The following is a 27,625-nucleotide window of genomic DNA, read 5'->3' on the forward strand; positions in this document are numbered from 1 at the left end:
GCAGCAACATCAGCTCTGAAGTGCAGCGCGGCGTATGCTTGTTTTTTTTTTAAATACACTACACATCGAAATTGCAGCGAGGGGTATTCGCTATTATGCTATTCAACAGAATTTTATAAGCCATTAGTTCAAAGCTTTGATATAGAAGGGAAACTATTTGATTAGAAAGTTTCTTTGAGCACATTTTTGCGAAAACAATTCGAATGTAAACACTTTGACAACCGTTAGAATGTTGCTAGCAAAGATTAGCAATGTTTAAAGAAGGCCTTGACTTAACGCAAATGATAAACATATTTGTATTTATTTTATGATATAGCAGCGTATCATAGGCAAAGGCGGAGCACACACAATACCAAGAAAAAAAGAAGTAAACTCAAATCAAAACCTAAAGAAAAAGAAATGTAGCAAAGGCAAGGCGTAAACGCCGCAGGAAAATGTTATCACAAACTGCATCCGGCGGCGTCAGCAATAGCTCGGCGAGGGGGCGTGCGTGTGGCTGGGTGGGCAGCATCTCATCAGCATGGACTCGGGGGCAGCGATTGCAGCAAGCTTCGGCTGCTCGGCAAGATACTCGTGCATGAATTTTCAGTTTTCAGATGCTCGTTGGCATTTGGCGCGTGCAGTTCGCAAACCGGCAGCAAAGGCGCTCTGAATTAAAAACCACGTGTAGTTTCGAAATTTGTAGTCAAAGTATTTTCGGGGTTGCGGTTGCGCGATAAACAGAACGCGATAACGGTATCTTAAGTAAGCTGCTTCCTGTTTTTGAAGCGTGACCATAAATTTGAGTTTAATTGGCAAAAAGTTAAGTCAGTAAGCGCCAAAATGCTGTGGCGCGTTGTGTTGCTGCTGCCACTGCTGCTCCTGCAACTGGCCAGCGGACAACAGCAATGGGTCCGTTGCCCCCTTGGCTGCACCTGTCTGGCACGCACTGTGCGCTGCTTACGCGCTCGCCTCAGTCAGGTGCCGCAAGTGCCACAGGATACGCAAGTGCTGTAAGTACAACTCCCACAACCTTTGACTTTATTCACACAAATCCATAAATTAGTTTTTAATGCTGTCGTTGAGCCCACACTACCCCAACACACATGCACTTGCCTTTGGCTTATCCTGCCACTATCTCTCAATTAAATGCTGTACATATATCTCACTATATATCTGTATATTTATCACATCGCGATTTGCATTCAACTGACGTTGCATTTATTTTCAAACTGTCAGCTGCGTTCACATGAATTTCGGCTCAAGTTTTATGGCACACACACACACACAATTTTATGTTTATGTGTGTGTGTGTGCGTGTGTGTCTTGACAAATGTTTGTGGCGCATATGCATATTTATGGTCTTAGCGCTTGGGATTTCTATATTCATGAGGAATTCAATTTGCGGCGGCAGCTTCTGCAAGATTTTATCGAAAAAGACTTGGGCGTGCCTCACAGGTAAATAAAGGCAGCTGCGTCGCTATGTGTGTGCAACTAATTGTAAAGTTTTACTTAAAACTTTTGATAAGCTAGCAAAAGTTAGGATGGTTAAAGATATTGCAACAGAATATAAATGCTAAAGAGTCAAAATCAATTAGCGCTTACCACAAGCTGTAACAAATAATATTTCTATTAAATTTAACATTGTAATTAAAATTTTTAGCCACAGTGCTGTTGAAATTTACAATTACAATTGTTTAACCCACAACAAAAGTGAAAATAAATAGCAAAAATGAAATAAAACACACAATACAAATTGCTTGCCACATTTATAGTCGAATCAATCTTAATTTGAGATAAGGTGTTGCCTGCATAATTTAATATGCCACCACACCCCATCCCATTCCACCCGCTCCGATAACGCCACAACAATAGAACATTTCATTGCATATAAAGTTTTCACTCGCATTTCATTTCAATTCGTTGGCATTGCATTTTTTATTACATTTATTTTGTGGCACTTTTAATTCATTTGTTGCATTCAACTACGCAAACTTTTCGTGTATAAGTATGTGTTAGTACGGCATATAAACTTATTTTTAAATGTTTTTAACACAATATGTTAAGCACATGGAAATTTTCAAGTTGTCAGCGTTTATTTTGACATTAGGAAGATTTATTTTGAAATTAAGTATACGCAAAGGTAACAAATCGACATGTGCAAAATTGTTGCCAATAAAAAATTGTAGTCTTTTGTATATTTGGTAAATTAGCTTTTATTCCGATTTGACTATTTTTTTGCATAATTATAAACTTTAAAATGCAAATCGTAATATCTCTATAGCTATATACAGTCAGTTAAGCTTCAACTTAACATATTTAATAAACTTCCAATCAATTCTAAACGCACTTTACTATTTTACTAATATGAACGTGTAGCTTTGCTTTTTGGCCCAAATTCACATTTTACTAACCTTTGACAAAGTTTTCTAAAGGCCAAAAAGCAATTGCACAACTGCTGCTCTGTATCTTTAGTGTACATAGAGCTTACAAAAAAAAAAAAATAAACTAGTGTGCCTGCATTTGGTTGCAAGTTTAAATACGCGCAACGGCAAAAAGTCAAAATGTTTTGCGCTTTTGGCTTTCTAAGTGCTGAACACGCATACAACACAGCACTGCGTGGGTGTGTGTGTGTGTGTGAAAAGCGCAAGTGTTGGTTAGCAACACTCTAACATGAGCCTTGACATTTCCCCCGAGCATACAGCAACAGTCAGTGCAAAAAGTAAAAGTCTAGTTGTTCAAAAAATAAAAAAAAACTTACTAAAAGTTCCGTTAAGATTCATAGCAGCGTAAACTACTTGCCCCGTTTAAGTTATCTAGCTACTCGTCCATACAGCTCTATTCAATCTAATATTTTTTTAGAATTCTAGTTTTTCTGCTCTTAGTACATGTGTTAGCATTTTTTGCATTTTTGCTTTCATCTGTAATTTTTTTCTTTTGCCTGCTGCTGTGTGGTAAATTTTTCTTTATTCTGCTTTGCACTTGCCATTCAAGCTTTCATCAGTTGTATGTGCCACATAGACACACATACTACATGTGTGGCACAAACTGTAAACAAATTGACGCTATTAACCAAATTAAGCCAAAGATAGCGCCAGAGAGAAAAAGACCAGAGTGAAAAACAAGAATATTCAGATGGGAAATGGCAGAAATTTGAGAATGTAATGTAGCATGTGATTGTTAAAGGAAAAGCAAAAGCAAAGAGTTGACAATTTAAATTAAACAAACAATTCAAAGGCAAGCTAGCTAAATGTTGTTGTAAATAAAAAGATACAGCTGCTTGGACTTTAACTTTGTCATAATGCACTTAATACAAAGATTATTTCTACTTTATTTATTTTTTTGCTCAATAATTATTTGAAAACTTTTTTAAGCTACCGCATCTTATAGTCTGGCTTAAAATTGTATCTGCATTTTTTCTCAAAGCCTTTGCGCTAAATAAATGCATTTTGATTTCATTTGATGATGATGCAGTTTGAGCTAAGAGGCAAGCACATGTACGATATATAGCTTAAGCTTGGAGCCACGACTACGGCTTCTCGTTGCTTTGTCATTAAAGCAAGAGGTTTGCGCCGTAGCCGGCGCATAAAATGCAGATGGAGCCGAGGCACATGAGCTAAATATTATATAGCTATGACCTCACACACACTAACACAAACACACACACACACGCACACTTGTAAGCATATACTATATGTATGTAAGTCAGCTGAGCTATAAAGCGCAATCTAATAACTGCCAGAGCTTATTATATATACATAGAATATCTCATAATACTCATATCAACTACTTTAAGCAGCAGCCACACTATTCCCTCTCTCTGTCTCGCCCACTCTAACTATAAGTTGGGCTCTCTCTATCGCTCGCAGAGTGTGTGCGCTGTCAAAACAAAAGTCGCCACACGTTGCATGCTCGGCATATTAAAAAGTTTGATTAGTGCCCAGTTGAGTGCACTACTGCTTGCATGCTGGACCAACAGTCCAAGAGTCGTCCGCCTGAGCAACGACGCCCACGCCCACTTGTCAGACAATATGGCAGCATATTTTCGCTTTGCACTGGCGTACAAAACTATTTGCAAAAACTATTTTTGCTCTGGCAAAAATGTTGTTTCGCCTTCGCCTTCCATAGCTACTGCTACTGCTTCTTTCTATTACGAAGCATTTATGCGTGAGAAATGCCTTGTTCCTCGAAACTCGCTCTCTCTCTCTCTCCCAGCTCTCCAGCTCCACAGTCTGGGCAGAAAAATATTGCATGTTGTTATTAAATATGCATAAATTTACGTTACGTTTTTTGCTCCTGTATTTTGCAACGACTGCAGTTTTTGCATTTACATTTGCCTGTTTATTTGCCCGTGCAAATATTGAAAATGTTGCCCAAAAAGAAAAACAACACACACACACACACAAATGGAAAAACAGTGAAAACTGTTGACAGCACAGTAAAGCGCACAGATGCCGCCGCCGCCGCCGCTGCGACTGGTGCTGTGAACTTTTGTAGCAATTGCTTTCATTTATTAAAATATATGTTGCATAAATTGTAATCAGCTGTTAAAATTTAATGAAATTTTGACGTGCATAAAGCTGCCTTAAATAATATTTATTGTTATTCACAAAAGTAGTCAGCTTATTATATGTAAATAAATTAAGTACTAAAAAAATTAACTATTTATAGTTTTGATGATGAATTTTGCATTAATTATAAATGTGATTTCTAAATTTTATCAAAAGCTCAATTATTTAACATTTAGCGCCTTTTGTGTGAATGATCGCAGCTGTTATAGTAACAGTGCTGTTAACTGCTGCATCTTCTTACAGCAGTAAGTGTTAAACAGCTGTAGTGAGAATATCAATTTAAATAGCTGTGTTTCTTCTTAAAAGTTAAAGTGGGAATATCAATTTAAATAGTTTGTGCATCAAAAGTTCATATATTTTTTAAGCTTTGGTAAATATGATATAAATACACTTGACTTTTTGCTATATATGTTGCATGTACTCTGCATTTGATACATTGCATCAAGCTGATGCATTTATTGCACATTTTTTGCAGTTGTTTTTGTTAAGCTGGACTTTTTCAATTGTTGAACATTTTGACATCTGCATGCAAATGTCAAAAAGTCAACACACATACATATACATATATATCCAAACTATATATATTGCCATGGGTCTATTCAAAGTTGCCACTCAATTTGTAATATGATTTGTAATTATGCAAATGTTGGGGCAATTCCAGCTACCACAAAATTAGTTAAAGTGGCATTTAGCATTTAGACTAAAGTGTTCCAGTTTTGTGACTTCTCTGTGACGCCTTTGATGCCACATGCAACTTGCTGCCAATCACAGCGTATGCATTTTTAATTCTCCCAGCAAGAAAAAATAGAAGAAAACTGTGGAAACGTGCCAAGCGTTTTACTTTGACATAGAAAAATCTGCTATTGATTTTGCTGGCAGCTATATATACATATATATATAGAAGTATTTCCTTTGAGTGCAAGTTTGCTTGGCTTTGTCTTTACATTTATTTTGCTTTTTTTTTGGGAATTTTTTCTGGGCATGTCTACTTTCGACACGTTGAGCAATTTGCATTTAAAGTTTGCCTTTGTGGGATTTTCTATTGGCAGAGTATAAATTAATTTGTGAGCAAAAGATTTTATTAAAAGAATGCCATATAGCTGCTGAAATAAATATTTAAAAATATTTGTAGACTTTTTCGAGTTGCATGTTTTACAAAAAACAATCTTACTTTTCATATTTTCTTCTTGTTTTTTTTTATTTTTTGTGCACTCACAAGTGGATTTGCTGTGGCAATCGAGCCAGGCTGGACCACGCCCACCAGCTTTGTCGTTTTGCATGCTCGTTAGTGTACACAGCAGAGAATGCAAAGTAGTTGTTGCCAAGATAACAACAACAAGTAGTCACAAACACATGCCACAATTTATAAGCAAAGTTATTTTTGTAGCGCAGCGAAGAGAGTGGGCGGGGTGGGGTGGGGCGTGGCAGGGCGCAAATGCTGATAGCAACAGCAGACGTAGAAACATGTCAAAGTGGAGCAATCGGCATGTGCTGGACAGCGCTGCAGGCCAGCAGAAAGCGCAGGAGGGAAGGGGTGGGCAAGAGCTGAAGCTGGTCAAGCATAAGGAAGCAGCAGACCCATAAGTATGCTATGGCAACGTAAAAAGAGAAAGAGAACGGGGCGCCTGCAACTTGAGCAGATGCTACAGATGCCAACACGGCATAGGTAAAGTCAACAGCAGATGTGCTTCAAAGCGTAGTAGCTAAAGCGAGAAGAGGGAGAGAGACACGCAGATAGTTGGAGCGGCAAACTAAGTAACTAAGCCAAAGTGGCGCACCACGTTTGCCTGATTCCAATGCCATTTCGAAATGTGATAGACAGACGCATAATCATGTTAATGTAGAGCCAGCTGCAGTTGAGTAACCAGACAGAGTGCGAGAGTCCAAGAGATGGATGGAGAGAGTGGACAGCGCTGAGTGATTTGCGGTGCAGCTTTGCTGGCATGGCAATTGACGCGCTTTGGCAGTGCAATTTTTTGTGCTTACTCAATTGCAGGCAACAGTGCGTATAAGTTATATTATTAATGAGCCAATGGCCTTATTGCCAATATTTATGCAAGCAAATGTAAGCTTGAGTAAGCGGATTATGCAAATGCAGCAGCTTAAACTTAAAGCAAGTTGTGTATTGACAATTATTTGTGCAAGTACAGCGAAAGGAGAAGCATAACAGACAGGCTTAAGTATAAAGCTGTGCGTATGAGTAATATTTGCTGCTTTAGCTGCTTACTCATTTAATTTAATTTATTTTCTTGAAATCAGCTAACTTTGTCAAATGTCTAAGAAACTTTTTCCAACTCTTAACTGAAAGCAATAAGTTTTTACAGTCTTTTGATAGCAATTGTGCTCAAATTGCAGTTAATTTCATTAAATAAAGCTGCTTAAGACAACAAGTGCAACAACTTTCTCTCTTTCCTTCGCTCTTGCTGCTTACACACACTTGTAGTGGCAATCACACTCAACTGTTTTTGTAACTGACCAACAACAAGTATAAACATAATAACAACAACAACAACAACAACAACAATAATGGCACATCAAGCAAGTAGAAAATATCAGAATTCATTCACATGGAATTGATATGTATGTCGTTGTGGTTCGTTGCCTGTTCGTCCTGGGCTGCTGCATTGCATTGTTGCACTTATCTCAACGTTGTCGCTGTGGCTACGCACAAGTGGCCACAGTGTAGTGCAACAGCCTGCCTGCATCGCTGGTCCTCCTCTTTTGACCAGCGTAAATTGTTATTTTCAGTAATTATGTCCAATAAGCGACGAAGCGTAAAGGCGCGCATAAACGTGCTCAGAGTTCCTGTGGCTGTTTCGCTGACTGGTTGCTCCTGCAGGAAGGAAAACCGTTGTCGTTAATGTTGCTGGTTATGTAAGCTAACCCAGTTTTAGCGACGACATGGCATATCCTTCCTGAATGCCTTTGGCTTTCCTAGTTGCGTTAAAAGCGTGCAATGGAAAATTATTGTTGGTGGGGTGGGGGGTCGTAGCGGGCTCAGTCTGCTTACAAAAGAAACAAACGCGCGCGGCTTTCAATTGAGATTGGGTAAGCATAAAGCTGCTGGCATGCGAACGACTCAACACAGTGCAAAAGTTAAGCCACGTGCAGTGGCAAGCTACGAAGCATAGGGTTGAGAGCCTCACAGCCAACTGCAAGTACTTAATAAAAAGAAATAGCACAAAGTAGACAAAAAAGCCAACAAATGCAACTGCTAAGCTTAAATTGTCTGTCTCTGTCTCTCTCTCTCCCAAACTCTCTTTACTAACTGGCATGGCTCTTATCGCCTGCGGCTCAGCGTCACTTTGCTGTTTTCTTAGCTGCTAATGTTTTTGCTCCCACACACACACGCACACTCTCTCGCTCTATCTCTCTCTGTCTTGCTCTTTAACACGCTCTTTTGCAGTTTTTTTGTAGCTTGCATTGGTTCTATATTTTTAAGCCATTGCTACAGGTGTAAGCGGCACAAATGCCCAGCTCACATGCACTCATATGTATGTGTGTGTGTGTGATTGTTTGGTAGTTGCCTCTAAGCTGCTTTTTGAGCTGCCCCCAACAATTGTTTGACCAACTGCTACAAAGTTAAAACTGCAAGCGACGCACACTGCAAAAACTATTTGTGTTTAATACCCTTAGCTGAGTGATTAAAATTCTGTGCGTATTTCATTCTCAGCTGAATAACTTATTATTATAAATTTCTCTAGCACAATTTTCTGATGAATTTTTGTGCATATTAATAATCAAATTCAGCTACTAGAGTATTTAAGCTTCAACAGTTGTAAGTTAGCTTCATTCCTCATGTATGCTCGGTAATAATTTTCACGTTTGAAATGCTGGCACGTAGTTATTGCTGCATGTGTGTGTGTACTGCTATTTTTGTTGAAATAAATTTTATTTAAACTTTCATCTCGTATATTTGCCAAATGCAGTATTTTTTACACACACATCAGTTATTTTATTTTTTCGATTTGTTATAAATTGTAACGTGTGAAATTCAATTATACAGCTGGATTTATATGTCGAACTTGGGGCAACGTTTGCAGCCAAAACTTTCTGCATGTGCATATATGTAGCATACTTATGTGCCACATCATAGGTCTATGTGTGTGCGCTTGTGTGTGTGTGTGTGTGTGTGTGTGTGTGCGTGAACTTAAATGAGTGAATGCAGCGAAATCAGCGCACAATTCAATTGGAAACTGTTTAATATGCGTATAAAAGGCGCTTTCATTGTGAAAACACAATCTGGTATATTTTTTTTTTTTTGCAATTTTCCAATTGATTTCATGCTGACTTTAAAAACAGCGCAGCGTAGAGAAACTTTAAAAGTTGAAACAAATGGCAAACAAATGTTGCAGTGGCAAGTAATTACTAAGTGCCATTGTGGTTCAAGTAAGATTAATGTTTTGGCAAAAGTTTGGCGCTGCAAGTGTCTGCAAAGCTTTGCTCCTTGAAAGCCACAGAGATGAAAGGTCTTAACAGACTGCCCATAGATAATAGTTAATACGATAATATGGCTTTAAATTAGTATTTATAGCAGACACAAATGAGTGCATTGCAATTGCAAAGAGTTTTATGCATGCAGCATCTCCAAGGCAATTACGCAAAGTGCTCTAAGTAGCCAAAATAGCAAACAACAACAATGCTAACTGGACACAATTACATTAACTGTTTAGTACACAGACAGACAAACAAAGCAGCTACACAACATATATACAACAATGGCCAAGCGAAGCTTAACTAACTGCTGCTATCTCGCTCTAACTGTAGCTCGCTCTTAAGCAAACAAAGGCAAATTAAATCAAAGCAGCTTTGGCTACTGCTGCAAAAATTAGTTCAGAGCACAGAGCACCAGGCAACAGTAACTAAACGAACTATGTCTAGTCTTAAAATATCAACAAAGAAAATGAGTAGTGTATGCTGCTGCTGCTGGACAAAGTGGCAAAGTGACTGACTGACGTGCTGACTGACAGGCTCAACTTTTGCCAACAAAACTAACAAAAGCAGGTAAACAATGTCAAGCAGCTGTGGGCGTGTCTTAAGTGCTGCCCCAGCTGTGGTCTTTTGTTTAATAATAATAAAATGTCAGCATATATAAAAACAATAGCAACTACATTGCTAAAGCACGACTCAAGAATTACCCTGCAGCTTCAAATTTGTAGGCAGCAAGCACTGCTTGCTTTAGTTGCACTGCTTGCTGCGAATCCGCTGTCAACTTAACTGCTTCACTGTTCAACGCATGTTAAATGTTAAGACTTAACAGCGAAATGTTTTTGAAGCAATTTTAAGCAATTGATTTAAATCTTTATGACATACAGGGTATAAACAATATAAACGACACGCTGGGCAAGTTAAGCAGACACAACTGTAAGCGGGTGGAATTACATTACCAAGTGTCTGCAGCTGCTGTAGCCGCTGTTGCAGCTTAAACCAATCACACAGATACACACACACACACATAAACGCATATGCAATATGTAAGCACATTGCTGCTGTTTGCAATTGTCATGAGTCTTCAGCTTTCCGTCTGACTATTTGCCTTTGGTATCACCTGGGCAACGGCATAACGACAACATATAACGTTAACGTAGCGCGTGACGGCGTTTGCGACAGGATATGCTTTGGGCTTGGCTTGCAGCAAAGTGCCTTTGTCGCTTGTTTATCGTTATGGCTGTCATAAGCTGCAAGCCAAGAGCTTTAGCTGGGGTATTGCAAATGCATAAATGCGTATGAAATAAATCCAGTTACGTTTATTGATAGTTTGTTAAATGCAGAGGGTATTTGACAGCCTGCTTAAGAACTGTCTGCACTCAAATGTTGTTATTATTGTGCTTGTTGTGACACTGTTGTTATTTGCGTGTTTCAAAGCCATGTTATTACAATAATGTGTGCACTTGTGTGTGTGTCTGTGTGTGTGTGTGCGAAGCCAAAGTTAAATCTTGTTTTTATTGTCGCATTTGCCATAAAGACAACACGTAGCACGCTGAGAGAACAACACAAGATGCAGCCTAAGCTGCTGCAGCTGTGTGTGTGTGTGTGCACACACAGACAAATCATAATCAGAGACAACAGCCAGGCGGGCTGCAGCAGCAGCAACGAACGAACGACAGGCGACAAATTTACCTTAACAACAGGCAAAAAAAAAAAAACGAGTTGGCTGCGATAAGACCTTTAAATGGGCGTGGCTTTAGCTAAGTTATGCGTTTGGCTGCAGCTATTTTTTGTATACATATATAAATTTGTGGCATGCTTCAGCGCTTCGGTTAAAACTTCTGACAAAACGAATATGCATAATGAAAAGCAAGCGCAGCGTGTGGCAAGCACTAACGACTTAATGATAAAACCAACTGCTGCGATTTTATTTTTTATGCTGCTGCAGCTAAAGAGACAATGACAGCAGCTGTGCATTGAACAGCGCATAGTTAAAGGCTAATGCTGGCTTATGAGCTTAACAAGCAGACCAAACATGCCAACTCTCTCTCTCTCTCTCTCTCTCTCTCTATCTGTCGCACTCAAAGCACGCAAAATTTACTTGTTGCGGTTGCGCTGCACTAATTTTGGCAACTAATTGAAATCAAAATTTTAGCCAAAAGCCACTAAAACAGTTGAGAGTAGAATGTTGAGCGCGTTGTCAGCCGCACCCACACACGCACACACACACACACAAATGGATAACTGCATGTGAATAGATCAAATTGTTAGCCAAAGCGTTAGTTGCACAATTGATAATTGTTTGCATTGAATTCACAGTCTAGCTGTGGTGAACTTCTCTCCACCTCTCTGAGCGCTGCGTTTGGCTTGGCTTTAGTTTTGGGGCTAACCATAAATTTTACACATGGACATACAAGGCGTATACGTAATAATTGCATGCATGTAAGCGTCTCTGTGTGTGTGTGTGGGCAGCCATGCATGCATAGACAAACACGTTCACTGCTATTGTCAATAATATGCATTAATTAAGTGCAGACATATGAGGTTGTCCGGAAATGCAGCACGACATGGCGTATACGTGTTTTTGTTTGCTGCGTATAAATTTAATTGGAAATTGGAACTCCAAATGTGCTTGCATATTATCAAAATCAACGCTGTCAGGCAGCACGGAAACGGAAACAAAACTTATGCAAAAGAAAAAAAATGCAATTTCCTTGCCAACACATGTACTTGCAACTTGAAGTCCTTGCAGGTGTTGTGGCAGAGCGAGAGAGAGAGAGAGAGAGAGATGGAGAGAGCGATGACCAATAGCTCGCCTGCTCTATTGATTGAAGTGCGCTGGACAGACAGCCAAAGTTGCTCTGCCTAAAAGCCTGTGAGGCTGTATGCCAGTTTTTACTTTTTTCTTCTCTATTTTTTTTTTGGCACAAATAGTTGCACAACTGACACGCAAACTATGCAAAGCTTGCAGCTGCCACACAGCAAGGTGAAGCAGGCAACTCGAGCTGCCTTTTGTCACACGTCAAGTTGAGACTACAGATGCGTAGTTAAAGACAGCTTACAGAGAAGAGTAGATAGTAAAGGTTGAAAAAACATTAAGTAGAGCCTACAAATCCAATCGACATGGTCTTTTGCATTGCAATTTGCAAGTTGATCTGACATGTGAATTTATAGTTAATTAACTGGATTTAGTGCAAAGCCAATCAGCTGTGCAAATTGCAGCCGAATGTGCCCATGCATGAAATTGTTAAAGCGAAGTCAAATTTAAGTTGGGTTAATCTTCGATTCCATAAGACAATTGTATAGCCTTTATTAAGAAATTGAAGTTCTGTCATAAATCTGTAAGGTAGGCTAATACTTATACGAGTTCCTTCTTTTCGCAACTCAATTTCGCGCTTATTTGTGTTTTGGGCTTTCGATTCTATTAGCTCATGAAATATCTTATGCCGCTTGATAAAATATTAAACCACAACTAAAGCAACATTTGCCAACTTGCTCTCGGCAACTCTCAAGTGCGCACAAGATTGACATTTGGACTCGCTCTGAAAAATAAAGAACTCAACGGCGCTTGACTTTAGCTTGATCTACTTTCTTAGCCAAAGCTAGTAAACGTAACTCACGCCCAGTCACCCCGCCCCGTACTTATTTGTCTGTCGCTGAGCTGTGAGCTAATGGAGTTGCAAAAGAGTACACAGCACAAAGCGAACCAGAGAGCGAGAGCGAGAAACATGAAAACGAAAAAAGTAGGAAATGGTTACAGGCCCACATGCAGACGCACAAAGGATTCGGACTCGGACTTGGATATGCAAGTGGCAACTTACAAATCGTTGCCATGGCATGGGCCTCTCTCTTTCTCTCTCTCTCTCTCTCTCTCTCTCTGTCGTTACGCCCACTCGCAATACATGCCGCGAGCCTTTTTGCTTGCACGCTTGGCCACAAATGTGCATGTGGTTTGCAGCAAGTTGCAAAGACTGACTGCCACAGCAGCAGCAGCAGCAGCGTAGCAGTGCCGCAGGTCTATGTGCCTCGCACTGTAGCAAGCAGCAGCTAGAGCAAGAGTAACGTATGGGGGGTCAAAGTGCAGCCGCATTCAGCAGCGTTTGTTTATATGCCAACATTGTATGCATGTGTGTGATAGTCGCTTATGTGTATTGGTAACTTTGGGTGTTTATATGTATGTGTTGTTGTTGTTGCTGTTGCTGTTGCCCTCAAGCTGTACGTGTGAGTGGTTTTAGTGTTGTTCTGGATTTTTAAGTTGTTTTCGTTGTCGTGCGTTGTTTGTGTTTTTCTTCTCTTCTCTCTTCTTTTTAAGTAGACATGCTGCTTTTTTTAGACTTTGCCAAAGACATATGCACTTAAATAAAACACACACACACACACATAGAGTTAGCTTGAGCTAGCGTTAGACGCACTGAACGCTGACACCAATTAGGTTTAGCTTTATTTGTAGTTGTTGTTGCTTGTTTACAGTAGCCACAAAGCATAATTTTTGTTTAGACAACTTTACACAAAACGAACTCTAAATTGTTGAACTCCCTGCTCTCCCTCCGCGCACTCTAAGCTCGCTGGCATTTTCACCCGCTTTTGTCTGTAGCTGCCCAGCTGCTGTAGTCCGGTTTTTGCTGCTAAGCTGCGCCATAATTATCCTTGGCATACCGAACAACAACAACAACAACTTGCTTTACCACTAACTGTAATTCTAGCTAGAGCTCAGGTAGAACATTTTGCCAGCTTGGGCATCATTTTCACTTTATGCTTGCCACAGTAAATACTCATTAGACAAAGTTTTGCATAATTATGAGGCAGTGCTTGGTTGAAACTATATACGACGGCTTTAAGCATTGTTAAATAACATTTTAGTTTATTCAACCGACTTGAGTTGTCATTGCATTTTTATAGCATACTTTTCAGCTGCCCATTTAAGTCTTTAGTCATGGACTTTCCAATTTACCGGCACATAGGCTTGCATATATATAGTTTGTTGTTTTATATTTGCAAGCTAACGAGCTGCAGCTGTTGTTGTGGTTGCAAACTCCTAGAGTTGATTAGAAAGTTTTTTCAGCTGCCGCTTGTTTCCATTAGGCGGCAACTTTAGCAACTCGCGAATTGCAAAAAAAACATATGTGTGTGTGTATGTGTGTGTATGAGTGTGTTAGCTCCCCAGTGTGTGCGTGTGTTTGCGTGTTTGTTGTGTATGTTGGCTTATCGCTTGACTGCACTGTCGTTGAGCATAAAAACTCTCTCACTCTCTCTTTCTCTCTGCGTATGCGGCATGCAACTTTTACTAATTAATTTTTAATGTGTGCAAAATGTTTTGTAAATTTTACCACAACATTTTTGCATAGTTTTCGTGTATGAAATAGCGCATTGACAAGATAGTTTAATGCTCGTATAAGCGGCTTAGAGTGTAGCATTGATGTCGGCTGCTTTTGATATGTAATTAATATTTATGTTGATTGCAACAAAGAAATGTCGCAAGCAATAAACAAATTATTCAATAGCTAAATATAGCTAAGCACATAAAGAAAATTATTTGCGTAAAATTTACTGATTTTATGCAAATTTAAATTCAATACATAAATAAATTCCATTTATGTTAACTTATTGCTATGTTATGTTAAGCTTACAGCAAAGCTGCCGCACTACATCGATCTGTACATTTATGCTAATTTAACATTTATCGAGCTTGCAATCGATCTGTAACTTGCGGCTATCATCCATTATCATATAAATTTTATTAAGAGCTAAACTACTTCAGCATAAATTGCAAATGTGCTTGAGCTATTAATCGCTGCCATTAAATATCTTAGCAGCATCTTATAGCTCGCAATGCGAATTGCTTTAACAAGTTGGCCAAAGCCTTGGCCCGTATTTGCAATTGGCAAGCAAGCAATTTGCATTTGGCAGCATCCACACTGTGTGTGGCACGCCCTCAACATGTTGATTGTGTGCTCGACTAACGCACTAATTGCATATGGCAATTGCTGCTGTGTGGCTGTGTGTGTTGGTGCCACGTTCCATGGACAACTTGCTGCAAATTGTGGCAAGCAAAAGGGAAATTGCAAAAAAACCAAGAGCAAGGAGCGCCAGCATTATGCAACACATGTACACAAACTCCACCCACTCGACTCACACTGACCCACACTTTCTTTCACTACCACCATTTGACCGCATAACTAAACGTTTTGTGATTTGATGTGCTTGCTGCAGAGATTTGCGTTTCAATCACTTGGTGGAGCTGCCGGCGAATGCCTTCAATGGCTTGCATCAATTGGCGACGCTCTTCCTCAACGACAACGAACTGGCCAACGTGCAGACGGATGCCTTCAAGGGATTGCCGGCATTGCGCTTTCTCTATTTAAACAAGAATCGCCTAAGCCGCTTACCAGCCAACAGCTTTCAGCGTTTGAGCAACTTGGAGGCACTGTAAGTACAAAACTATGCTCAAACAGACTTTTAATTAAATTTACCACGACTTTTATCCACTACTACGACATCATCATCATCATCACCATCAGCTATCTGGAGGACAATGATATTTGGCAACTGCCTGTTGGCATCTTTGACAATTTGCCGCGCTTGAATCGACTGTAAGTCCACAACTATATAAAGTTGATTGAAGCTTTGGGGTTAATATTTCAATTGCAGGTTTTTGCACAACAACAAGCTGACAACGTTGCCACTGGATGGCTTCAGTAAATTGCATAGCCTGAAGCGTTTGCGACTCGATGGCAATCCCATTGATTGCAACTGCGCGGTGGGCGCTTTATGGCGTCGCTGGCAACTGGATACGCAGCGTCAACTGGTCAGCATTACACTTAACTGCCAGGAGCCTGCTGCTCGGCAGGGCTACAGTTTCAACGATCTCAAGGAACAGCATTTTCAGTGTGGTAAGCATAAGCGCATTGATTAAGATATTTACTTTTATATATGATTCGTATTCGTCAGCTAAACCGCAACTGTTGTTGGGTCCGCATGATATGCACGCTGTCAGCGGCGATGTTGTGGACTTGGAGTGCGAGGTGAGCGGACAGCCGCAGCCGGAGCTCATCTGGATGCAGAACACCAATGAAGTAGGCGTTGAACTGGCGCCACGGCTGCAGATTCTGTCGAGCGGCACGCTGCGAATCAATGGCGTGGAAACAAATGACATTGGCATCTACGAGTGCATAGCGCGCAATGAAATGGGCGAAATCAAATCGCAGCCCGTACGCCTGTTGGTCAACAGTGTGGACAACAGTCTGAACAGTCTAGATGGTCAGCAGCAGCAGCAGCAGTGGGCGGCGAATGTAGATGCGGCTGCGGATGCAACTCCAACGCCAACAGCGCCGCGCTTCGTGCAGCAGCCTCATGACCAAATTGTGGCGCTGCATGGCGTCGAGCACGTGCTGTTAGATTGCGCCGCTGCCGGCTGGCCCCAGCCCGAGATACAATGGTATGTGAATGGACGACAGTTGACATCGTTGATCATACATACAATACTCTCTTAAAGTGGTTTGCATGCGTCTGCAGACTGGCAGTGTGGCGACAATCGCGTGTCGTTAGGTTCGTCTGTGTTTGTTGTGACATACAAAAGTTTTTGAGTGCCTCATACATCTTTGCTGCTGTTGTTGCTTGTTTGCTTTATTATTTGTTTTGCCCATTGGGCCGCTGTTGCTTCATTGTGAAACCTTTTAATGTGCGCTTTTGCGGCACCGACACCTGATTGCTCGCAGCTGGGGCAGAGTGTGTGAGTTCTGTCTGAGTGGCTCGACACGATGTCTCTGTTGTGATGGTTTTTTTTTTTTGGGCTCTTTTATGTGCTTTCCAGTGCTACCAGCAATTCGCATGAGATATCCTAACGGCGGTAGTCTTACAGCTAAAAGCATGAACGGTTCAACCCGGCGTCTCCTGTTAGTTATTTTAGGAAATATTCGTAGTGTGATGTTTTGTTTTAGTTCTCTTTACAGACTCTGAAGTCTCAGACTCGGCGACATATTGTATTATACTCCACATCCGCTGTAACCAACCCTCTCGCATTGATTACAACTTATACTGTTTATGCATGAGTTCAGCAGGGAAATTATTCTACTGTCCGGAATTGTTCACTAACGCACAAGTGATTGAGCTGAGACTTGCCAACTGTGCAACTTACTAATCTTTCTTCGTATATGACTGCGTGTTGTTTGTATAGCTCCCATCTTGCTCTCCTCGATCAGTTTTCCAGGTAACCGTGCAGTGAGTGTCAGGCTATCTCCTAAATGCTAATTAACTCCCTCTGCGGTCTCTTATCAAATAGTCTCGCTTGATTGTTTTATACTATAGTACTGTTTGATCTTGCTCGCTTTGCTGGTCGTTGATTAAATTACAGTGCTATATATTTGTGCTCGCTCGCTCGATTTGTTGCAAAGCATAGTGAATTTAAAGAATTTATTCTATTTGTGTGCGTTGACTACATATACATTTTTAAGTTTGTAATTGGAGATTAAGTATGTTTGTTCTTAGCTATGCCATTATTGTTCATTAGCAAGTTGAGTATTGTGTTTGATTTCTCTATGTTAATTCTGATTTAAAAAATATATAACATATAATTGCAGAAAGTTATTATTTCTTAGTGGTTATAACGCAGTATAGCACTAATGAATAAGAGTACATAGCTGGGAGTATTAGACTATAATGATATAATAGTGGTGGGCACTTAGATGAAGTTGACAACTCAATTTACTTATAAGATACTTAATTAGTGAGATAGGGTTATATCATTATTTCTATTAGCGATCAACTGGGACGAGCGCATGGACACCACGAGTGTTTCCTACTGTAATGATGGATATGTTTATGTGCTCAGTGATATGATAAAAGTGGCCACAGGCACTATAATATTGCAATGCAATTTTGTGCACTCGTTCTGGTCTCCTGTGTGTTAATTATGCTTTATTTATATTCATACTATCCATTTGGCCTACTGAGAGAAGTGCGTGAAGGCCAATAAAGATCAATTTTAATTGTTATTCGGCTGCTCGACGTACGCTTGTCATCTACTCACAGTGGTGAGTGTGTGTTTAGATACTCGAGTAGAAAAGCATTTTTGAGGCAGATGTCTCGAGCTCTGCATCGAATATAGAATGCATAAATGAAGCATTCTATTTTATTCTTAAGTGCCTATTATGATAGGTAGCAATTGGGCTTATAAGAACCAATTAATAAAATTATTGATAATATGGTCTCTCAAGCATGCTTTGTGACTTTATTACTGCAAATGCAGTTCTCGTATATATAGAGCAAACGCTGACTGTGGCATTTTTAATCTAGCAAGTCGAGTCCTAGATACCGGTTAGGCGTTTTGTTTTAATTAGATGATATATAGGAGCATTCGAGAGGTAGTGTGGGCTGATGGGTCGTGTTGGTGGTTTAGCTGTTATACAGTCAATTGGCTTAATTACAATGGCGCTCATTATAATTTGTGGTCACAGCATAAAATGAAGTGCGAATTGTGCACATTACAGCAGCTGAAACAAAAATTAAGCAAGCAGTTCATGATCTTAAACTAAAAGCCAATATTTATTATAAATTAAGCCGCAGAGTTCAGTATCGAGCATATCAATAATACACTAGACCATGCCTCATATAAAAGTATATCAGGGTGGCTGTGAGAAGTATGTTACGAGTAAAAGTAGATATCAAGTAGTTATAGAAGGGAAGGTGTGTTTAAAAGCCGAGGTGCGAGAGGAATTAATGGGTGGGTTGAACAAGCTTGTGTGGACAGCTTGGGATGTAGAAATGTCTGCGTTTGATATTAAGAGGGCACGATCGAGCGTTGGTGCAGTCCTCGCGTCAAGGATTAAGTCGATAGCACCCCTCGAGTTCACAACATACACAATATAATTTATCCAACAATGCACAAACATCAAAGAGAAACTCGTCTCGCATCGGGCAAGTGGCAAACAAGAATGTGCGTTTTTGTTGCTTATGTTGTTGGTCGAGTGTGGCCAGTGCCCGAAAAAGTAATGGCAGTATGCTATGAGACGAATGTTAGTATTTAGACAGTATGATGACCATAGGCTGATTCGATGTTGTCGTTACGAGCACATAGAAATTGAATGGTAACGAACATAGCAGAACGACGGGGTATCTGACCGGTGCAATTGGCTTTAAGGCTGATATTATATTTAAAGCCAAATTTTTGATACCACGGGGCTTCTTTGCAGGCGAATGTGAAAACCGCACGCGACAGCCGAAACACAGGCGCAGCCGGAGGTGTGCTACGCCAGCTATGTGGCAATGGCAAGTTTGTGTCGCTCGAAATTGGCAACTGAATAAAATGTCAAGTTCGAGACAAGTGTGTAGTTAGCCTCTATAGCAGCACAAGCTTAGCAGGACAAAGTGGCTGCTCTTAGTATTATATTTAGGCATATCTCTCATGTGTCTGGGACGCAAACGCTCTCATAATAGAATCGATCAGAATCAACTTAGCTTTTCTATTTACTCTTCTTGACCTATTACGCTGGCCGAAAGCCGCCTCTGCGTTGCTTAAGCTGGTGTATGATAATAAAATTTCGTTGTGGAGCATATTTTGCTATGACGTCGACTTCTCAGATCTGGAATCGCAAACTGGCTATTTCCGATCTCTCAAGAGCTTATGACTGATTTGATTCATCTTCGATTGTCAGAGTTGTTGCGCTCTGAGTTAGTGATATGGCGCTGGCGGTCGCGTGCTCTTATTAAATAACCTATATGTCACCAAGTCCAAAGTTGAAGGAAGGCTTGTTTTTAAATGCCATGATGTTCGTTCCTACCAGCGGAGATCACCGCTGGTGGCCGCCAGAGTGTCTCTCAATTATTTGACACGAACGCTGAACTTACCCTACTATAACCTAGCAGTCACGCGGCCCTAATCAACAGATTGTGAGTTGATAATGTCACGCGGGGGCTCATAGTGCGCTCCGAAGAAGCAGCGTCATTCGAAGTTCGCTGTTGACACAGTCCGGCTTGAGCCGATGGAGAAGCGAGTGCCTGCGGCATGCTCGTGATCGTCTGTATCGCTCCTCTCTTGCCGTGTCCAAATCTCAACTTTGCCTCATATTTTATGCTCGAATTTGACCTTTGATAACTTTTTAGCACACCTGCCTGACGACGCCGAGGTCAGCCGATGCGGCGATGAGATCACGTCGCAAACTGCAGATAAGAGTTAGATGTGCTGTGCTCGACGTTCTGTGTACGTTACGACAGTCTTGAGGCAAGTACGGTCTGCTTGCGCGCGCTTGCAGCCTACATACCTCGCAAGCGTCTAGATGCGCGTGTGACTCGCGGGTGAGTGAGGGTCGTGGCTGGAGAATACTCTGCTGAAGTTATTGTAAGCTCTCTCAATTGACGCAAGAGCCCGAAACTCTAACCGCCACGACTTATGTATGTGTATTATGCTGCATATGCTACCTAATTTAGTGTGGTGCCAAGTTTCTTAGAATTTGTTTTAGCCTTAAACAGATTTATGCATGATGCTTATAAGTTTCTTCGATTTTCGTTTTTGCGTATGGCGCTTGAAGCCGAGGCTTTAGTAAACTATCAAGTTGACCAGCTGCGCGAATCTAAATGCCGCGAGGCTTCGAGAGCAGGCCTCTCGTAGAGCGCTCTGTAGTTGTGTCGGACCCAATACTCGACTTAGCCGGAGAGCCTGGCCGACACTTTAATGTTTATATGCACTACCTGTGTGGTTGCTGCGGGCGGTTATGAGCGCGGGGCGTGTGTGTGACTCTCTTCTCTATTCTCCTCTGCTCTCCTGCATTATGGTCGACTGATATCGTTGATATGTCGAGACAGGCAGATAGTCACAATATTCATTGCGCAAGAATTCTCTGCACCTTGAAAGGCGCTGCCGTGGACCTTGGCACTCAAGGCACAAGAGATACTCCCTTCTCAGTCTCATTAGGCAAAGCATTAATAGGCTCACACGCCATCGTGCTCGCATGAGCACTGCTATGATGTCGGGTTGCCTATGCGTTGGTACACCACAACTATCGCTGCGCTAATTAGAAATCGCGCGCACAGGACACTCAGCGTCGCGCCGACTCGCACTATCGTACTGATCCGACTTTTAAGGTCGCGTTGTCACATATATATGCGCTCAGTCTGACTCTCTATAGTACCTCAAAATGAGTTGCGCAAGGCTGCTCGAACGCAAATATGGTCAGACGAACAGAAGAGACGCCGAGGAGACGAACCGATGTGATGGCTCAGAGGCTGCGAGCTCAGATCGTATAGAGGTCGACATATCGAGACTGGTTCGTAGCCTCCTCAAACGTCTGAGACGCTATACAAAGAGCGGACCAAAAATAAGATCTTAGTACCGCGCGAGAAGATGAGATCAAGCCAAAAGCCCGGCACTGTATGTCGCTCCTAGTTGTGTGGTTGTGTGTGTGTGTGCTAGCGTGATTGTTACAATGGACAAATTAAACAGTGGTGCGGCGCTGTGTTTAGCTAATTACTAACAACGCAAAAAGCAAAGGCTGCCAGTGATGTTGATTGCTTGTGCCTGGACTGTAGTTTTCGGATGATATAATCGATGCGGCGCGCAAGTGTTGGAGCGGCTACGATTGCGGATGGCTAAATGAATTACTAAAAGACTGTAGAGATGTCGCAGAATGGGATGAGCCAATCACAACGCATAACGAGTTGACATACTATAATATCAATATAGTCTAAGATTTAGCCATATGCGCACTCGTGATGTCCCGGTAGACCGATAGACGCTAAATAGTGTAGTCGGAGCCAGTCTGTCTCAGATATAACGATACGGCGACAGTTCTCCTCAGACAAAGCCGTAACTTAGCGGTGCGAATAAATTTACTTTAGATTTAATAACATGAGATATATTAATCCAAAGGCTGCTGATTCTGCTCAAGTCTAGCAATACAAGCTATCTAATCGGCTAATCAAAAGTCCTTATAGCTGCGACTAATTATGCAATCTACAGCACTCTAAGGCTGCAAATGATATGTATGTTATTTAAATGCCTGCATAAATGGGAGTTAGTGCGTATAACAGGGCAAGGAGAAGGACAACACACACAGTATAGGGTGGGGCTAATACGAGAGATCTGTGGCTGTAACATGTCAGTGAGGAGCTCGCAATACGTCGACGCAATTGCGCGTTCTATAAATCTCAATGGAGTAATCGAGCGGCCCTAGGAATAGACTGCTCAGGGTCAGGCATGTCTCCGAGCATGTGGCGAGACGTAATACGCGCGTAGGAACTAAGGTCAACTCGAGCCTAAGTGCCTGACTCTGGACGCCAAGCAGAACTAGGTGAATACGCGCAGACAAGTCCATGACATGTATGTCTCTTAGTTGTCCTTTCCCTGCTTTGGTATAATTTCCGGCTATATGTAACAGCCTGTGCCGAGAAGAACAGGAGATAGATCAGAGAGAACCATAAGAAGGCGGTGGAGACAGACAACAGCCTCACACTACCGAGCAACAGCAGAGGAAGAACGCAATCATGAGAATGCTATGATGAGGGGTTCAGATCGTAAGTAGTGCATGCATCCAAAGTGTCGAATGAACTGAGTGTGTGCACGATTATTAACCGACTCTCAATGTTGTCCAAATTGCCCAAATTGAAATTGAGTTGACAAGTTGTTCAAGGGAATGCGAACTTTACCAGTTTACAGTTTTTAGTAGAGCCTGCTGCTGCTGCTCCACCTTCTTCTTCTTCTTACTGTTGTTGTTGTTGTTGTTAATGTGGTTTTCATGCATTTGCTAGCAAATGGAGCGCTGCCTTAAATCAATTTGGAGCAGCGAGCGCCAATGATAAGGCAAAAACCGCACACAAAACGGTAAACCAAAGCAAGCCCACAAAATGCAAGCTGAGCAGTTGAGAGCACTGGCAGCGACGGCGACTGCGACTGCGACTGAGACTGAGACGTAAAGCGAAGGAAAAGGCGTTGCTTACGCAGCGATTTTTAAATGCATAATGCAAGAGGCGTAGTGCCCGCTGCTGTGGGCGTGGCAGCTGCAGTCTTCCGGCTTCCATATGACCTGCTTCTCGTTTATTTTATGCGTTCTCTCTCTCTCTCTATCATACGTTGTGCTTGTTTGTGCACGCATCATTTAGTTTGCTGCTGCTGCTGCTGCTGCTTCTGCTGCGTTGAGGAAGCTGCAGCGCCAGCAGCATTAGAAACTTTACTCATTACGGGCGCTGCCAACCTCAGCCGCCAGACCGCAGCAAAGCGTCAGCCAATGGAATGAAAATTGAAAAACAAAACTAACTACTAAAAAAAAATCAAGCAGGCACAGCGTTAAAAGTGAAAAACTCTGCTGAGTCACAGTGCCAAGCAAAGCTTAGTATGTGTGTGTGTGTGTGTGTGCGTAAAAGAAAGAGTGAGAGAGCGAGAGGGAGGTATAAATGCAGTCAAAACCGCTGAAAGCGACAACAACAAAAGGCAACGGCAACTAAAATCCGCCTAAGTTGTGGGTAATGCTGGCGTAAAACAAAAGCTTATCCTGTTACGAGACAAACGAAAGAATCGAGAGGAAGAGAGTCCGCGCGTGTGTGTGTGTGTGTGTGGACGGATAGCGCTGGCCACGGAAATACGTTAGCTCCATGGCCGCAGCATGTGGCAGGGACAACACGCTTGAGCGGCAGAGGCAGCCAGTGAAGCTAAGAAAGCGCTGAAAAAATTTGAACAGCTAAGCAAGTTTAGCTAGCCAACAATGTGATACACTTTAATTAAAAAATATGCAAGATGTTAGATAAAAATAGAGCCACAATAAAAGCAAACTCTATTAATTAGTTTCTGAGCAAGTTTAGTTAGCCACTTTCATTAGAAAATATATAAGATGTCAGCTAAAAAGCATATTCGGTTATACAAAGTAATATTCGGTTAATTTGAGCCTTAGGGTATACTATTTTAATTATAAAAAATAACATTAAATTATAGGAATATCCTAAGGACTGCTCAGCAATTTTCAAAATTAACTAAATCAACTTATCTTAAGAAAGATTTCTTTTTGCAAACGTATCTTGGAATTTTCTTCACATTCATTGTAAAGAATTATGACAGATAATTATCTTATATGCATTTATTTTTTGTCTTGTCTTCCCCTTCACTGCCCATTAAAAACTCATTGCAAACTGCTTGACAATTTGAATAGAGAGCAAAGTCGGAGAGTAGCCTTAAGGGTATTTGCCTTGCCTTGCCTTCTGCTCTGCCTTCCTGGCCAAAAGCGCAGTCACAGCGGTTTAATGTGCAAGGGACTCGTCCTAGTCGTAGTCGTAGTAGGAGCTGCTGCTGCTGCTGCTGTTTGTAGGTTAGTTGATAGTGGTAAAGTGGCGAGTGGTAAGTGGTGAGCAGTGGCAGTGGCAGTGCCAGTTGCCTGTGGTGCAACAGTGTGTATTATGGTCGTTAAGTTATTACCTACCACGCCGACAATGGCAAAGTTTACAGAGCGCAAAAGTTTCCAAAAGGGAAATTCCTTTAACGCCACTGAGAATGCCACGACGAGTTGTAAGCGGGTGTGTGTGGGTGGGTGGTTGTGGGTGTGTGTGTGTGTGGGTTGAATTGTTGTTGCCGGCCAGCTGGCTTGGCGCGGATTCTGTTGTGCCACAAAAGGAGGCAAACAAGCGAAAAGAAAATGTGCGGACAACAAGTAAAAAACAAAGCAGCGGCAGCAGCAGCCACAACAACAACCAATAAAAATAGCAGCTAAATAAAAAGAATGCTAGTTTAAGTTCTATTTTAGTTTGCAACAAAAATTAATGCCAATTAAAAGTGTAGAAGTTGTGACTTTAATTTAGTAACTAAAGCATTAAATGGAAGTTCGAGAGACACAGACAGAGTCAAATTGTTGTGCAAAATAAAGTTGTTAACTAAGCTTATAATCCGTATGATTAATTAAAGTCAAGGACTTGTATTTAAATCCATGTATATTGAAATTGGACTCATCTGAACTTTATTTCTTTCTCTCCCTCTGCCTGCTCCACAGAAACAATGTAGACTTGGCTCCTGGAGATCGTTATGTGCGCATTGCTTTTGCCGAGGCTGCCAAGGAGATTGATTTGGCCATCAACAATACACTGGATACGCTCTTCTCCAATCGTTCCACAGGCACGCCGCCCAACTTTGGTGAACTGCTGCGCGTTTTTCGTTTTCCCACGGGTCAAGCTCGTCAGTTGGCGCGTGCTGCGGAAATCTACGAGCGCACACTGGTCAACATACGCAAGCATGTGCAGCGTGGCGATAATCTGAGCATGGCCAGCGAGGAGTATGAGTTTAGGGATTTGCTTTCGCGTGAGCATCTGCATCTGGTGGCGGAGCTTTCCGGCTGCATGGAGCATCGCGAGATGCCCAACTGCACGGACATGTGTTATCACTCGCGTTATCGTGCCATCGATGGCACTTGCAACAATCTGAATCATCCCACCTGGGGCGCCAGCTTGACGGCTTTCAGAAGATTAGCAGCACCCATTTATGAAAACGGCTTCAGCATGCCCATTGGCTGGACCAAGGGCAGACTCTATGCGGGCTATGTCAAGCCCAGTGCTAGATTGGTGTCCACCAGCCTGGTGGCTACGAAGGATATTACGCCAGATGCGCGCATTACCCACATGGTTATGCAGTGGGGACAATTTTTGGATCACGATCTGGATCATGCTATACCCTCGGTAAGTTCGGAGAGCTGGGATGGTGTCGACTGCAAGAAGACTTGCGATCTGGCGCCACCTTGTTATCCCATTGAGGTGCCAGCCGGTGATCCACGTGTCAAGAATCGTCGCTGCATTGATGTCGTGCGCTCCAGCGCCATTTGCGGCTCCGGCATGACTTCTCTTTTCTTCGATGGTGTGCAGCATCGCGAGCAGATTAATCAGCTCACCTCCTACATAGACGCTTCCCAGATGTACGGCTATAGCAAGCCGTTTGCGCAGGAGCTGCGTAATCTGAGCACGGAGTCGGGTCTGCTGCGCGTTGGTGTGCATTTCCCTGGACAAAAGGACATGCTGCCCTTTGCAGCGCCACAGGACGGCATGGACTGTCGCCGTAACCTGGATGAGAATCAAATGAACTGCTTTGTCTCCGGCGATATTAGAGTCAACGAGCAGGTGGGTCTGCTGGCCATGCACACCATTTGGATGCGCGAACATAATCGAATTGCCAGCAAGCTGAAGCTCATCAATCCCCACTGGTCCGGCGATACTCTTTACCAGGAGGCTAGAAAGATAGTCGGAGCTCAGATGCAGCATATAACGTTTAAGCAGTGGCTACCTCTCATCGTTGGTGACAGCGGCATGCAGCTCCTGGGCGACTATACTGGCTATAATCCTCAGCTGAATCCCAGCATTGCCAATGAGTTTGCCACAGCTGCTTTGCGTTTTGGTCATACCATCATTAATCCCGTGCTGCATCGTCTGAACTCCAGTTTCATGCCCATTCCACAAGGACACTTGCCTCTGCATAAGGCCTTCTTTGCTCCCTGGCGCTTGGCCTATGAAGGAGGTGTGGATCCTTTGCTGCGCGGCATGTTGGCTGTGCCTGCCAAGCTCAAGAAGCCCAACGAGAATTTAAATACGGAGCTCACTGAGAAGCTTTTCCATACCGCGCATGCTGTGGCTTTGGATTTGGCAGCTATCAATATACAACGTGGTCGTGATCATGGCATACCCGGCTATAATGTCTATCGCAAGTTGTGTAATCTGAGCGTAGCACAAGACTTTGAGGATCTGGCAGGTGAAATTAGCAGCAAGCCGATTAGGGACAAGCTGAGCGAGCTCTATGGTCATCCAGATAACATTGATGTGTGGCTGGGCGGCATTTTGGAGGATCAGGTAGAGGGTGGCAAGGTGGGTCCGCTTTTCCAGTGCCTGTTGGTGGAACAATTCCGTCGTCTGCGCGATGGCGATCGTTTCTACTATGAAAATCCTGGCGTCTTCCAACCGGAGCAACTGCAGCAGCTCAAGCAGGCCAGTCTGGCGCGTGTGCTATGCGATGTGGGCGACAATTTCCAGGAAATTAACGAGAATGTCTTTGTATTAGCCAAACATCAAGGTGGCTACAAACAGTGCGAGGATATCAATGGCATTAATTTGTATTTGTGGCAAGAGTGTGGCAGCTGCCATGATAAGCCAACTCTTTTCGACAGCTATGTGCCACAAACTTACATTAAACGTCGCAAGCGTGAAGTGGCCACTGCCGAGAGTTATGACAGCCCCTTGGAGTCGCTGTATGAAGTAAACGAGGAGCGTGTCAGCGGCCTGGAGGAGCTCGTTGGCAGTTTCCAAAAGGAGCTGAAGAAGCTCCACAAGAAAATACGCAAGATGGAGGATGCTTGCAACGGTGTAGAGCCAGAGCCTGTGCCGGCAGTGTCCACTAAACCCAGGCGCAGTCACTGCGTTGATGACAAGGGCACCACGCGTCTGAACAATGAAGTCTGGTCGCCGGACGTCTGCACCAAGTGTAACTGCTTCCATGGTCAGGTCAACTGTCTGCGTCAGCAGTGCGGCGAGGTAAGCTGCCCGCCAGGCGTCGATCCTCTAACTCCACCTGAGGCCTGCTGCCCGCATTGCCCGCAGTTGAAGTGAGCCAAGTACATTCATCGCTTAAACCAAATAAAATCTTAAAACCAAAGCTATGTTAGCAAAGCATTCAATTACAATTTGGTGGCAATTTAAACAAAATC

The 27,625-nt window shown here is 42.4% G+C and overlaps 1 protein-coding gene across 1 annotated transcript; it reads left to right on the top strand.

Moving 5' to 3' along the window:
• The first annotated feature begins 398 nt into the window (after nucleotides 1–398).
• LOC108599832 (peroxidasin) lies at nucleotides 399–27,542 on the top strand. Its single transcript, XM_033293464.1, has 7 exons — nucleotides 399–992; nucleotides 15,189–15,404; nucleotides 15,497–15,568; nucleotides 15,627–15,868; nucleotides 15,927–16,431; nucleotides 16,471–16,523; nucleotides 24,853–27,542. Exons 1-7 carry the CDS (start codon nucleotides 823–825, stop codon nucleotides 27,525–27,527), a joined length of 3,933 nt encoding a protein of 1,310 aa, XP_033149355.1. The 5' UTR covers nucleotides 399–822; the 3' UTR covers nucleotides 27,528–27,542.
• Nucleotides 27,543–27,625: the final 83 nt, after the last annotated feature.

The sequence above is a fragment of the Drosophila busckii genome, chromosome 3L (assembly GCF_011750605.1).
Source record: "Drosophila busckii strain San Diego stock center, stock number 13000-0081.31 chromosome 3L, ASM1175060v1, whole genome shotgun sequence".
NCBI lineage: Eukaryota > Metazoa > Arthropoda > Insecta > Diptera > Drosophilidae > Drosophila > Drosophila busckii.